Source organism: Bos indicus, chromosome 25 (genome assembly GCF_029378745.1).
Source record: "Bos indicus isolate NIAB-ARS_2022 breed Sahiwal x Tharparkar chromosome 25, NIAB-ARS_B.indTharparkar_mat_pri_1.0, whole genome shotgun sequence".
In the NCBI taxonomy this organism is placed as follows: Eukaryota; Metazoa; Chordata; class Mammalia; order Artiodactyla; family Bovidae; genus Bos; species Bos indicus.
Genome location: NC_091784.1, coordinates 28,655,725 through 28,671,172, shown reverse-complemented (window position 1 = coordinate 28,671,172; position 15,448 = coordinate 28,655,725). Strand labels below are relative to the sequence as shown.

The following is a 15,448-nucleotide window of genomic DNA, read 5'->3' as shown; positions in this document are numbered from 1 at the left end:
GCATGCGCCGGCGGTGCCGGGGCCCGACCTCTTCCCACAGACCCGGCTGGGAACTCCCACCCGCTCCCCCCGGTAGGCTTCTCACCAGGGCCGCGCTGACTACCCGGTCCCCGGCCCCCGCTCCCGGCCTCGCAGAACTGCGCCTTCAGAGAGGACCCAGGACCCTCCCAGAGAGCCCTTGACGATCAGACGCTCCAGCGAGGGGCGCCGCGCGGTCCCCTAGGTGACCACACAAGTCGTCGCTCTCCTCAGTCCTGAAATTCCGCCCCTTCCCCAATTTTATATTGACGAAACTAAAGATATAGTAATAACGATTGAATATATAATACAAGTATACTGATGAGAAGAATGGAATTCTTTTAACGGAGATAAAATTGGAATTCGCCAAAATCGATTGCAAATGCTTATCTGTTAATGCAGGCATTCAACGGGGAAGGGAGAGACTTTTCAACAATGCTGGGAAAACTGGATGGGCACATGCAAAAGAATAAAATTGGACCTTAGACTTAACAGCACGTACATAAATTAATTCAAAACGGATCAAAAAACCTAAATGTGAGAGGTAAAATTATAAAACTCTTAGAAGAAAACATAGGAGTGAAGCTTCATGATGTTCTTTTGGCAGTTATTAATATTTCCTTTAGATGGCATCGAAAGCACAGGCAACAAAAGAGAAAAAAATGGATAAATTGGACTTCAGTATTTAACACTTCCGTCCATCAAAGAACAGTAATAATAGAGTGAAAAAACAATCCACAAAATATTTGCAAATCATTTATCTGATAAGGGATTAAGGTCCAGAAGGAATAAAAAATTCCTGTAAGTCAACAACAAACTGCCATTCAGATTTTAAAATGAGCAAAGGGGTACTTCCCTGGTGGTCCAGTGGTTAAGATTCCATGCTCCCGTTGCAGGGAGCCTGGGTTCCACCGGTGGTCTGGGGAACTAGATCCCACATGCTACAGCTAAAGATTCACCATGCCCCAACTGAGATCTGACACAGCCAAATTAATAAATAAAAATGAACATTTAAAAAAAATAGGCAAAGGAATTCAACTGGCATTTCTTCAAGCGAGGTATACAAATAACCAATCTGCACACGAAAAGATGTGTCACTCATCATTAGGGAAATGCAAGTTAAACTGCAATGAGGTACCAAGTCACGGACACTAGCATGACTACTATTCAAAAAACAGTACAGGTGTTGGCAATGATGTGGAGTAATCGGAACTCCTGTGTGTTACTGATGGGAATATAAAATGATACAGTTGCTGTGGAAAACAGTTTGGCGATTTTTTTAAACATCCAAAATCACTGTAGGTGGTGATTGCAGCCATGACATTAAAAGACACTTGCTCCTTGGAAGGAAAGTTATGACCAACCTAGACAGCATAAAGCAGAGACGTTACTTTGTCAACAAAGGTCCATCTAGTCAAGGCTATGGTTTTTCCAGTGGTCGTGTATGGATGTGAGAGTTGGACTATAAAGAAAGCTGAGTGCTGAAGAATTGATGCTTTTGAACTATGGTGTTGGTGAAGACTCTTGAGAGTCCCTGGACTGCAAGGAGATCCAACAGTCCATCCTAAAGGAAATCAGTCCTGAATATTCATTGGAAGGACTGATGCTGAAGCTGAAACTCCAATACTTTGGCCACCTCATTCGAAGAGCTGACTTATTTGAAAAGACCCTGATGCTGGGAAAGAGTGAGGGCAGGAGGAGAAGGGGACAACAGAGAATAAGATAGTTGGATGGCATCACCGACTCAATGGACATGGGTTTGGGTGAACTCTGGGAGTTGGTGATGGACAGGGAGGCCTGGCGTGCTGCAGTTCACGGGGTCACAAAAAGTCGGACACGACTGAGCGACTGAACTGAACTGAAATGTAGCCTTAAAATATGATCCAGCAATTCCATTTTGGGATACATAACCAAAAGAATTGACAGCAGGATCTCAAAAGAGATATTTGCATCTCCATGTTTGTTGCAGTATTTTCACAATAGCCAAGAAGTGAAAGAAATCCAGTATTCATTCACAGATGAATGAATAAGCAAAACGTGGTGTTTATATGTGTACTGTGGAATATCATTCAACCTTAAAAAGGGAGAAAATTCTGAAACATACTACAACATGGATTAACCTTGAAGACATTATTCAAAGTGAGATAATTCAGTCACAAAAGGACAAATACTGTTTGATTCCACTTATAAGCGATACCTAGAGGACGGAAGAGCCTGGTGGGCTGCAGTCCATGGGGTCCCTAAGAGTCAGATATGACTGAGCGACTTCACTTTCACTTTTCACTTTCATGCATTGGAGAAGGAAATGGCAACCCACTCCAGTGTTCTTGCCTGGAGAATCCCAGGGATGGGGGAGCCTCGTGGGCTGCTGTCTATGGGGTCGCACAGAGTCGGACATGACTGAAGTGACTTAGCAGCAGCAGCAGCAGAGTAGTTAAACACAGACACTGACAGAAATTACAGTTGTAGCCAGGGGCAGGAAGTGGGATGAAGATGGCTGGTTACTGTTTAATGAGTACAGACTATCAATTTGAGAATATGAAAAGAGTTCTGGAGATGGAGGAAGCTGATGGTTGCACAGAAATGTGAATTACTGAATGCCTCTGCACTTAAAATGGTAAATTTTATATTATGTATTTTTAATACCATAAGATGAGAAAAAAGACAGCTGGATCCTTATATCTGTTTCTACATTGAATCTTCTGAAATATGTTGTTTTGGTTGATGTTTCTGAAGAAAATCTGGCTTCATATAGATACTTAGTTGGAAAAAAGAATCCTTTAATAAGTCTTCTCACATAATTGTGACTGTTTTTCTTTGATACTCTACCAAAGGCCATTCCCTTCTCCAGGGGATCATTTCAACCCAGGGATCAAACCCAGGTCTGATTAATCGCAGGCAGATTCTTTACGGTTTGAGCCACCAAAATCTATTTGTCTGTCTTATTCCCCCAATGGATCTTGAACTCATGTATGACTTTGTAATGTCACACATTGGCCATTTGGAAAATAACTATTTACTGAGTTACCTAACTCAGTAGATCCTAGCTGGGTATGATTTTATCCTCCAGGAAATATTTGGCAATGTTTAGAGATTCGGTTGTCAAACTTTGGGGCTGCTACTGACATCTACTGGATAGAAGCTAGAGATACCGTGAAACATTTTACAGTGCACAGCAAAGGATTATAGAGCTCCAAAAGTCTACAGTGCTGAGACTGGAAAACCTTAGTTTATTTAGGGCTGACATATTTCACTATAAAATATAAAAATGCATATTTGTTAATGTCATCACTAATTTTTTTGAGAAAATTTGTTAAGTATTTGGAAGCTGTCAAGATGGTAGATACAAGTTCTCCGAAAACTTAAAGCTCAAATTTTACCATTTACAACATGTATTTTCAGTTCATTTCCTTCGTGTTACAAAGAACACTTCATTCATTTTCAAGAACCTGTCTTAGAAATAACCAAGCCTAAAAAACTAGTGTTTGTCAGTTGTTTTTACAGTTGAAATTGACATTCCATAAAATAAGGAGTTACTATTTCTCATAGCCACATAACTTGTTTTACTCAAGAGTGCTATCACACATGGTATAAATATTTTATGGATACTCACTCCCTTGATTGAGCTTCCCTGGTGGCTCAGTCATTAAAGAATCTCCCTGCAGTGCATGAGACCAGAGCTCGGTCCCTGGGTCAGGAAGATCCCCTGGAGAAGGAAATGGCAACCCACTCGAGTATTATTGCCTGGAAAATCCCATGGACAAAGGAGCCAGGTGGATTACAGTCCAAGGAGTAGCAAGAGTTGGACATAACTGAGTGACTAAACCATCACCACTACTACCTTGATTAAAGTAAAGTAAAAAAATCTAAAGCAGATTTATCTACCACTGCTTTAGAACCGTCAATGCAAATGCTAACCCAGTGGAAAAAGCAAATTAACCTTAGTATTATTAGAAAAAAGTTGACCTTATGGGCTCCCTGGAAAAGAGTCAGGGATCCTCAGGGGCCCAGGGACTATACCTTGTAAACTTCTGCTCTAGATTTATGTGAGAGAAGTAAACCCCTGCTTGTTTAAGGTACCATTAATTAGGTTTTAAAAAACAAGTTAACGTGTACTTCTAGTTTTCAAATTTTCTACTTCAGACTTGCCAAAGAGTCAGCAGTAACACAGAGATACTCTTATTTTTAAAAAATCCTCTCTTTTTTCCAGAGTTATTGAGATATAATTGAAAATTATAAAACTTTAAATATAGATAAAATTGAAAATATAGATAGAAATTGTATATATTTAAGGTGTATAACGTGGTGTTTTGATATATACACACACAATGTGAAATGATAACCACAATGAAGCTAAAATACCCATCACCTCACATAGTTACCATTTTGTGTGTGTGTGTGTGTGTCTTGGGGGGAGAAGAACACTTAAGATCTATTCTTTGAGCAATTTTCAAGTATACAATACAGTATTATTAATTACACTCACCATGCTTTACATTAGATCTCTAGAATTTTTTCCTTCCTTTTTTTGCCATTTCCTTCTCCCGGGGATCTTCCTGACCCAGGGATTGAACCCGGGTCTCATGCATTCCAGATGGTATCCCACATTGCAGGTGGATTCTTTACTGACTGAAACATGAGAATCTTAAATTTATACTGCTGCTGCTGCTGCTAAGTTGCTTCAGTCGTGTCCGACTCTGTGCAACCCCATAGACAGCAGCCCACCAGGCTTCCCCGTCCCTGGGATTCTCCAGGCAAGAACACTGGAGTGGGTTGCCATTTCCTTCTCCAATGCATGAAAGTGAAAAGTGAAAGTGAAGTCGCTCGGTCATGTCCGACTCTTAGCGACCCCATGGACTGCATCCTACCAGGCTCCTCCATCCATAGGATTTTCCAGGCAAGAGTACTGGAGTAGGGTGCCATTATATATACTAGACTAGAGTAAACCATGGGCTTCCCCAGTGGCTCAGTGGTAAAGAATCAGCCTGCAATGCAGAAGCTACAGGAGATGCAGGTTTGATTCCTGGGTCAGGAAGATCCCCTGGAGAAGGGCATGGCAACCCATGCCAATATTCTTGCCTGGAGAATCCCATGGACAGAGGAGCCTGGCGGGCTACAGTCCATAGGTTTGCAGAGTTTTACACGACTGAGAATACATGCACAGAGTAAATCAAATCACAGAACACAATACTATCTGTAATAGAAACCACTATTTACCATTAGGAGGAAAAAGGAGGTAAATTTATGTATTAAAGTGGAATAATCCTCAGGATATGTCAAGTGAAAAGACCATGGTACAGAATCATTCTTTAATTCTGTTTGCTTTTCTCTTTGCTATACCCATATATAATATTTCCTTTTAAAACATGCCTCATAGTCTCAGTATCTTCATGCTGTGCTCAAAAGTAGGGTAGCATGTCCTTCTCAGGCAATGGTGCTTAGAAATCAGCACAGTGTGCCCTCCTGTACCTCTCCTCCCTCATTCCAAATTGTTGCAAAGACAGAGAATATTAAGTCCACAAGTGGGGACAGTGGAAAGAACACCAGCTTCGGAATCAGTTCAGACCTGTGTCTGCAACAGAGCTGAAATCTTGAGCAAGTAAGTCCCTTAATTTTTCTGATTCTGAATTTTCTCTTTTGGCATATGGCGATGAAAATATGTATATCTCATATTTACTCTGGGGATTAAAATAAAAGCGCATAAGCACGCAGCACAATGCTAGGTGCATAATAAGTGCTTCATAAATGAGAGCTATCATTAATTTAGTTCCCTGTCTGTGGGAGTCATTTAGATTTTTAGAAGCTCTGCTTTCCCAGTTTTCCTTCAATAAGTACACTCTTAACACCTCAGCCTCTGCTGATAAGATACTATGGAAAGTTAAGTAATTATGAGCATCTTTCTGATTCTTTTAGCACTTTTTAAGAGCAATGGGAGGGTGGGTGAGATAGGGATATAGGCTTCAGAGACACAACGTAGTATGTATAAGTTGCTCAGTCATGTCCGAGTCTTTGTGACCCCATGAACTATACAGTCCATGGAATTCTCTAGGCCAGAATATTGGAGTGGGTAGCCTTTCCCTTCTCCAGGGGATCTTCCCAACACAGTATGTATAAAATAAATGAGCAACAAGGATATATTGTACAGCACAGGGAAATATAGCCATTATTTTGCAATAAGTTTAAATGTAGTAGAGTCTATAAAAATATCGAATCACTATTGTACACTTGAAATTATATAATATTGTAAATTAACTATGGGCTGCCCTGATAGTTCAGATGGTAAAGAATCTGAACTAGGAGACCCAGGTTCAATCTCTGAGTTGGGAAGATCCCCTGGAGAAGAGAATGGCTACCCACTCCTGTATTCTTGCCTGGAGAATCCCATGGGCCAAGGAGGCTGGCGGGTTTACAGTCCATGGTAACTACACTGAAAAAAAAAAAGGGGGAGAAAGAAAAGCAAAATTTCCTATTTCTGGTTCTCATGACCAGAGAGTCATTTAAAGAAGAGTGAACTGTGTCCTTTTGATTTCAAAATGGAGTTTACCTTTCTTTAGATGCTTTTTGTGTGTTTATGATTAAATATATTACTGTATGTTATGTTGAATGTTATATATAATATTCTTTATTATATAGAAGCCTAACTAGAAAAATACCCATAATTTAAAACAGGTCAATAGTATGGACTGAAAGCCAAAATCTTGGATAATGTCTATATTGGATTCTCTTATTGATGTAAATTATATTGTAGGAATGTAGTCTTTTCATCTTTTTAAGGTTTTTGCTCCTTTGTTTTCAGCTCCTTCAGTCTGACATGGCAGAAAAACCAATGTGTCCCTCCACACAAATACCCGATGATGAAGATACAGTTGAGTATATCTTTCAGAGAGAACTGTTCGTTGTGTACTTCAACAAGATTGTGTTTTTTCAAAATATTGATTCAGTAAACTGATATAGACCTAGCTGATAAAGGCTTATCTTTATTATTTTGGGGCATGAATTCGCTTTTATGCTGATTGGACTTAATCATTCCTCTGTCAATGGACATTCAGATTGCTTCCATGTCCTGGCTGCTATAAATAGAGCAATGAACACTGGGGCGCATATATCCTTTCAGATCATATTTTTCTCTGGATATAGGCCCAGGAGTGGGATTGCCAGGTCATATGGTGTTCTATTTTTAGTTTTTAAGGAGTCTCCATACGGTTCTCCATAGTAGCCATACTGATGTACATTCCCACCAGCAGTGTTGGAAGGTTCCCTTCTTTCCACACCCTCTCCAGCATTTATCGTTTGTGGATTTTTTGATGATAGTCATTCTGGCTGGCATGAGGTGATATCTCATTGTATTTTTGATTTGCATTTCTCTAATAATTAGCGCTGTTGAACATCTTTTCGTGTACCTCTTGGCCATCTGTATGTCTTCCTTGGAGAAATGTCTTTTTAGATCTGCCTGTTTTTGGATTGGGTTGTTTGTTTTGATTCTGTTAAACATCACAAACTCTTTGTAAATTTTGGAGACTAATCCATTGTCAGTCACATCATTTGCAAATATTTTCTCCCAATCTGCGAGTTATCTTTTTGTTTTGTTGTTTCCTTTGCTTTGCAAAAGTCCTTGAGTTTAGGTAGGTCCCATTTATTCTTGCTTTTATTTCCATTATTCTGGGAGAGCAATCAAAAAAGATATTGCTGTGATTTATGTCAGAGAATGTTCTGCCTATGTTTTCCTCTAGGAGTTTTACAGTGTCCAGTCTCACATTTAAAGTCTTTAACCCATTTTGAGCTTACTTTTGTGTATGGTGCTAAAGAATGATAAAAATTCATTTTTTTACATGTAGCTGTCCAGTTTTCCCAGCACATTTATTGAAGAGACTGTCTTTCCTACATTGTGTAGTCTTGCCTCTTTTGTCATAGATTGTGAAGCTGTGAAAGTCGCTGAACTGTGTCCGACTCTTTGCAACCCAGGAATTCTCCAGGCCAGAATACTGAAGTGGGTAGTCTTTCCCTTCTCCAGGGGATCTCCCCTACCCAAGGATTTAATCCAGGTCTCCCACGTTGCAGGAGGATTCCTTATCAGCTGAGCCACAAGGAAAGCCCAAGAATATTGGAGTGGGTAGCCTATCCCTTCTCCAGAGGATCTTCCCAACCCAGGAACCAAACCACAGTCTCCTGCATTGCAGGTGGATTCTTAACCAACTGAGCTGTCAGGGAAGCCTTGTCACAGATTAATTGACCATTAATCTATGACCGGGTGCATGGGTTTATTTCTGGGTTCTGATTGGAGTTAAATATCAATGATGGTTTAAATAATTGTTGTATATCTCTTGCATCTGCAGACATTTTAATGTATTTATTTTATTTATTTATTTGGCTGCACTGGGTCTTAGCTGCAGCATGCAGGATCTTTAGTTGCAGCATGTGGGATCTAGTTCCCCAACCAGGGATTAAATCCAGACCCTCTGCATTGGGAGCATGTATTCTTAGCCACCAGACACTCAGGGAAGTCTTGCAGACATTTTTAGTAGTGCAAAAGACTATTCCAGTTTTTTTGGGGGGGAGGGATCTTTTTTTAAATTTATTTTTAATTGGAGGTTAATTGCTTTACAATGTGTTGGTTTCTGCTGTACGACAGCATGAATCAGCCATAAGTATACACATATCCCCTTCCTCAAGACTATTCTAATTTAACTCCAACAAATAAAAAATGAAAACTCCAGAGCCTCCTAGTAGGTGCGAACAACAGTACTACTTTGATGCATATGCTTGTGAAACTTTCAGTTCAGTTCAGTCGCTCAGTCGTGTCCAACTCTTTGCGACCCCATGAATCGCAGCATGCCAGGCCTCGCTGTCCATCACCAACTCCCGGAGTTCACTCAAACTCACGTCCATCGAGTCAGTGATGCCATCCAGCCATCTCATCCTCTGTCATCCCCTTCTCCTCCTGCCCCCAATCCCTCCCAGCATCAGGGTCTTTTCAAATGAGTCAACTCTTCACATGAGGTGGCCAAAGTATTGGAGTTTCAGCTTTAGTATCAGTCCTTCCAATGAACACCTAGGACTGATCTCCTTTAGAATGGACTGGTTGGGTCTCTTTGCAGTCCAAGGGACTCTCAAGTCTTCTCCAACACCACAGTTCAAAAGCATCAATTCTTCGGTGCTCAGCTTTCTTCACAGTCCAACTCTCACATCCATATATGACTACTGGAAAAACCATAGCTTGACTAGACAGACCTTTGTTGGCAAAGTAATGTCTCTGCTTTTGAATATGCTATCTAGGTTGGACATAACTTTCCTTCCAAGGAGTAAGTGTCTTTTAATTTCATGGCTGCAGTCACCATCTGCAGTGATTTTGGAGCCCCCCAAAATAAAGTCTGACACTGTTTCCACTGTTTCCCCATCTATTTCCCATGAAGTGATGGGACTGGATGCCATGATCTTAGTTTCCTGAATGTTGAGCTTTAAGCCAACTTTTTCACTCTCCACTTTCACTTTCATCAAGAGGCTTTTGAGTTCCTCTCCACTTTCTGCCATAAGAGTGGTGTCATCTGCATATCTGAGGTTATTGATATTTCTCCCAGCAATCTTGATTCCAGCTTGTGCTTCTTCCAGCCCAGCATTTCTCATGATGTACTCTGCATATAAGTTAAATAAGCAGGGTGACAAGATACAGCCTTGACGTACTCCTTTTCCTATTTGGAACCAGTTAGGTACTGATAATAAATAATTTTTAAATGAAGTTATTTTAGAAAATGGCAGGGTGGCTGCTTTTTAATTACTGAGTGGGAAATTGAACCAAGTTCAATTTTAAGATGAGCCTCTCTACTAGGGAAAACACAGTACCTCACATAAAATTTTGCACTAAAAGAGAGTAGCATGTCTGAATGAGTGAAAACTGGCTTTTAGAACTGTCTTTGGCAGGAGGAGAAGGGGATGAGAGAGGATGAGATGGTTGGATGGCATCATCGACTCAATGGACATGGGTTTGGGTGGATTCTGGGAATTGGTGATGGACAGGGAGGCCTGGCGTGCTGGGGTTCATGGGGTCGCAAAGAGTCAGACACAACTGAGTGACTGAACTGAACTTGGTCAAAACATCTAATAGATCCATGAGTACTCAGCTATGTTAAGTAGCGGTTGCTTATGTCTTAATTATGGTTCTCTTGATGTTTTCCTCCAAACATGCATGTTTTTCCTAGATCTTAGTTTAAATCAAACTATCATATTTTTTTACGCTGTCGTCATCTTGGATTGAGATATGGTGCACAGTGCTTCTCCATATGGTGTACCAGACTGGGGTGTTGGGTGCAGTGGTCTGAACCAGGAACTCTGATCCTCTGCATCTGGCCCCCTTAGGCAAGCAAAACTAGACTAAGCACAAAAGAAGAGGTTATATCTTGTTTGATTACCTAGATTCCATCTCACTTTTCCTGGGGACCCTAGTGGGCTCTGCTGGTGTCAAAACTACTGTCAGAGTCCTATCTCAGTGACTAAACCACTGGCTTATGCCCATTCCATTTTATCTTTGGCCTCTCTGAGGCATTAAATCATGGTGAGTGCTCCTTTGTTTACATGTCATTAAAACGATAACATTTTAGAATAGGCAGATCCCCAAAGTCCATTAGTCAAACTTTAATCTGATTTATAAATGTTTGCTACAAACACTTCAACAAGTAACCTTTCAACCTTTTTTTGAATCCCTTACAATTGGCAACTTAGTTTATTCTCCCTTTTGAAATTAAAAATACCATTCTCACATTATTAAAAGAAAAATTCAAACAGTAGGAAAGAGAAAATTCTCTTCTCAATCTAGTTTTTTACAGGCAATAACTAGTCTAATCTTCGGACAACTTTTTATGTCAGCACGTACAGATCAATCTTATTCTATTTAATAGCTCTGTTCTTGTACTGTTGTAAATACTTTTATTCAATAACCAGTCCCCTGTTGGTAGCTATAAGCTAATCTCTGGTTTTATTTTTGTTTTCTGTTATTCTATACAATATTGCTTTGAATATGCTTCTACATACCTTTTTATGTACATGATGAAATATTTTCCTAGAAATGAAATTGTTGGGTCAGATAGTATATGCCACTTAAATTGATAGTAATTATCAAAACGCTCTATAAAGTTGATGCTTTTGAACTGTGGTGTTGGAGAAGACTCTTGAGAGTCCCTTGGACTGCAAGGAGACCCAACCAGTCCATTCTGAAGGAGATCAGCCCTGGGATTTCTTTGGAAGGGATGATGCTAAAGCTGAAACTCCAGTACTTTGGCCACCTCATGCGAAGAGTTGACTCATTGGAAAAGACTGATGCTGGGAGGAATTGGAGGCAGGAGGAGAAGGGGACGACAGAGGATGAGATGGCTGGATGGCATCACTGACTCGATGGACGTGAGTCTGAGTGAACTCCTAGAGTTGGTGATGGACAGGAAGGCCTGGCGTGCTGTGATTTATGGGGTTGCAAAGAGTTGGACACGACTGAGCGACTGAACTGAACTGAACTGAATGCCACAAAATAATGTAATCCTTTTTCCATAGGACAGTCTTCATGTGTTTTCAGATCTGTCCCTCTAAAATGCTTCTTTTGCTCACCTTCAAATATTCAGTTTATTACATAGTTTTTTAGAAATTGAGGTATCATTGACATATAATATTGGATTCGTTTTGAGTGTGCAACATAATGATTTGATGCTGTATATGTTATATATGTTAGTCGCTCAGTCGTGTCTGTCTCTTTGTCACCCCATGGACTGTAGCCCACTAGGCTCCGGGATTCTCCAGGCAAGAATACTAGAGTGGATTGCCATTCCCTTCTCCAGAGGATCTTTCTGACCCAGGGATCGAACCCAGATCTCCTTCATTGCAGGCAGATTCTTAACCCTTTGAACTACAGGGAAATCCTTATTGCAAGACAACCACCATAATAGGTTAGTTAGCATCCATTACCGCATGCTGTTCCATCTATTCTCTTCTCACGTAATGTTTTAAATTCCGTTATTCGCCTAGTCAGTCTCCTTTGGATTCCTATCTTCATCTCTCCCTCTCTCCTCTCTTTTCCCTTTTCTTCCTCTCATTCTCCGTTCCTCTTTTCCTTCTCTCTTCTCTCCCGTGTCCTTCCAGGCTATTTACAATGAGCACCAACAATGTACCAGAAACTGTGCAAAATATGAGATGATGTACAGTGTTCTAGTGTCCTTCTTGGAGTAGAAGATGAATTTCCAAGGAAAGTTCCCACAGAGATAAGTTCACGGCCCATCCTTTATCTGGATACACTGACCACCCTAGGGTTTTTTTCTCTACAGTTGTATTACAATGTTAAATTTTTACGTTTATAATCATCTGAGTTTCTTGCTTCTTTTTCCTCCTTATGCTTTTATCAAGCTTCACTTGCCATTAAGCCATGAATTGTAAATGCAACATGATGTGTTTAATTCTTTCAGATTTTTCCATAGTTTTCTCATCTGTCACAATATTTTTTGAGAAGGCAATGGCACCCCACTCCAGTACTCTTGCCTGGAAAATCCCATGGACGGAGGAGCCTGGTAGGCTGCAGTCCATGGGGTCGCTGAGGGTCCGACGCGACTGAGCAACTTCACTTTCACTTTTCGCTTTCATGGATTGGAGAAGGAAATGGCAACCCACTCCAGTGTTCTTGCCTGGAGAATCCCAGGGACGGGGGAGCCTGATGGGCTGCCATCTATGGGGTCGCACAGAGTCGGACACGATTGAAGCGACTTAGCAGCAGCAGCAGCACAATATTTTTATAGTTAACACTATATTGATTCTTTTTTCTGTCTTCCTCTCCGGTCATTCTTCATCTTCTTTTTAGGCTTCTCTTTTTACCTTCTGAGAGTGGGCATTTTCCCATGTCTCATTCTTGTTCTTTTTTATCTTTCTTCAAGCCTCCACTGTGCTCAAATATATATAATCGCCTTCAGGATATTTCTATACTTTCTTTAGAATTAAAATTTCAAAATTCAAACTTATCTTGTTCTCACACAAAAATGTACTAACTTCATTTTCTGATTTTCCTATTACTGGTCATAGTATCTATACCTGATTAGTGGTCAAGTTCTTTTGATTTTTTTTTCCCCCAGAAAGCCTCCTCATTCTCTATATTTTTCATTCACACTAGTAATTTTATTACCATTCATTTTAGAAAATTGTATTTACTTCTGGATGCATTGCTGTCTTCACTGCTACACGTGGGCTGTCTCTAGCTGCGGGGAGCTGGGGCTGCACTCTAATTGTGGTGCATGGGCTTCTCATTGTGGTGGTTTCTCTTGTTGTGGAGCACGGCTCTAGGCACAAGGGCTTCGGTAGTTGCAGCACACAGGCTCAGTAGTTTAAAAGCATAAAGAGGAAGAAATAGTTTAAAAGCGTAAAGAGAAAGAAGCAAGTGGCATACGGGCTTAGTTGCCCTGAGGCATGTGGGGTATTCCTTGACCAGGGATCGATCCTGTGTCCCCTGCATTGGTAGGTGGATTCTTAATCTCTAGACCACAAGGGAAGCCCTACCACTCACTTTTATAAGGGAAGGTCTTCCCAACTCATGGCTCTAGTTTCCTCTCCAGTTTACTTTGCATGCTAGTGCCTCATTCATCTTTTTGAAATGTTTCTTCCTTTTATTATTCTCTGACTCAAATCTCCAGCCACTGCCCATTACTAATTCGATAAAATCCATATTCCTTAGCCTCATATCCAAAAACTCCCTATTGTTAGGGCCCTTTTTATCTTTTAAGTCTTCCCAATTTAAGTCTTTTTCTTCAGTTTTCCCAATTGAAGTCTTTTCCTTAAGGTAGGCAAGTTCTTTACAACACAAGGACAAATAGTACATTGTTCATTTGCCATATTTCTCTCTTGCTCATAATATCTACTTCCTCCATACAAATCTTATCCTATTTTCAAGAGCCAGTCCGTCATCTTTTAAAATCATTTTTACCTACTCCACATTAACAGTCATCTATCCTTCTTCCAAATTCCTATATTTTTAAATTGACTTTTCTAAAATTTTGGTTCTTATTATGATATTAATAAATATTTTAATTTTTTCTGCATGGCTTTTATTCTCCTTGAAATTATCTGCTCTTCATAAATAAAACTCTCTGACTTATAGAACATTAAAGTGTGAAAGAATTTTAAGCTCAACTGGTCAAATGTTCTCATTTTATAGAAGAGAAAACAGGCATCAGTGACTGTCCCAAAGGCTCACAATGACTAATGACTTTTCTTATTCAGCTACCTTTCCCCATATGACTGGGGCAAAAGCTCATTCATTACAGGGTAAACATCAGGGCTTCTCAGCGCTTGTAGAGTCCTTTGTAATTTACAGACTTTGCATGCAGTATCCCATTTTCTAGATGTAGTCTGTATGTCCTTGCTATCATGAGAAATTAAAATAATGCATGGTTAGCATTTCAGCTTCACTTGAATGCATATGAAATAATCCTTTTCATGGTAGGTTAAACCTTATATTTTTATATACTTACCTTATGTATACTTTATATACCTTCTTAATTTGCTTTACTGTAGATGATGCAAAGGTGAAATCAAGAAAGAGATTTGCATGATCATAAATGCCAAATTAATAGAAACTGAAATATTGAAAATTTCTATATAAATTATATCAGAATTTTATAAAAATATATATTATAAAAAAAGAACTTTCAGCCTAACAGAAGACATTTGTTAAGTAATTGTGATGATTCAGAACTTTGCTTGTTCTGTGGGTAAAAACTCAGTGCTAATGAGGCCATGGTCTCTGGTCTTTTTCTGATAAGAAAATGGGCTATATTTTGTTCTATGGACACTTTGATCTGGTACCTCCCTGAGTTGCAGTTTTTAAAATGAGTGAAGCCTATCACAAGGGAGTCTAGGACAGAGAGGACAATAGAGCATCCAAATCTGTTATTGTTTCATATCACCTTCAGATTCTATGGGTCAGAATGTTCTCTTTGAATAGAGAACTCAGAATTTGCCACATATATTAAACCCCACAAATAGTAACAAATTAAAATTTTTTCTCATTTGATTGTATTTTCAGTTTAGTATTGCTCAACATGCTCTCTTTAAATATAAAAATCCCCATGGAATTTTTATTAATTAATCCTTGGTTGATGCCTGGATCCCTGATTGGGACCAAATAGGACCCTGGTAGGGTCCTATCCCTACCCTTCATTGTTCATTTGCTGCTGCTGCTGCTGCTGCTGCTAAGTCGCTTCAGTTGTGTCCGACTCTGTGCGACCCCATAGACAGCAGCCCACCAGGCTTCCCCGTCCCTGGGATTCTCCAGACAAGAACACTAGAGTGGGTTGCCATTTCCTTCTCCAATGCATGAAAGTGAAAAGTGAAAGCGAAGTAGCTCAGTCGTGTCCGACTCCTAGTGACCCCATGAACTGCAGCCCAACAGGCTCCTCCGTCCCTGGGATTTTCC

General features: G+C 40.1%; 1 protein-coding gene across 2 annotated transcripts in view; it reads left to right on the top strand.

Annotated features, from left to right (window-relative positions):
- Positions 1 to 157: 157 nt before the first annotated feature.
- The window catches only part of SEPTIN14 (septin 14), a 37,064-nt gene continuing 21,773 nt past the window's right edge, over positions 158 to 15,448 (top strand). The window contains exons 1-2 of one of the 2 annotated variants that reach the window (XM_019988383.2): positions 158 to 2,635; positions 6,815 to 6,883. In XM_019988383.2, coding sequence (XP_019843942.2) covers positions 2,588 to 2,635; positions 6,815 to 6,883 — 117 coding nt within the window. In that variant the 5' untranslated portion in view covers positions 158 to 2,587. Of the gene's footprint in view, positions 2,636 to 2,655; positions 5,618 to 6,814; positions 6,884 to 15,448 lie in introns of those variants that run through there. The other variant, XM_070779964.1, reaches the window with a different exon arrangement.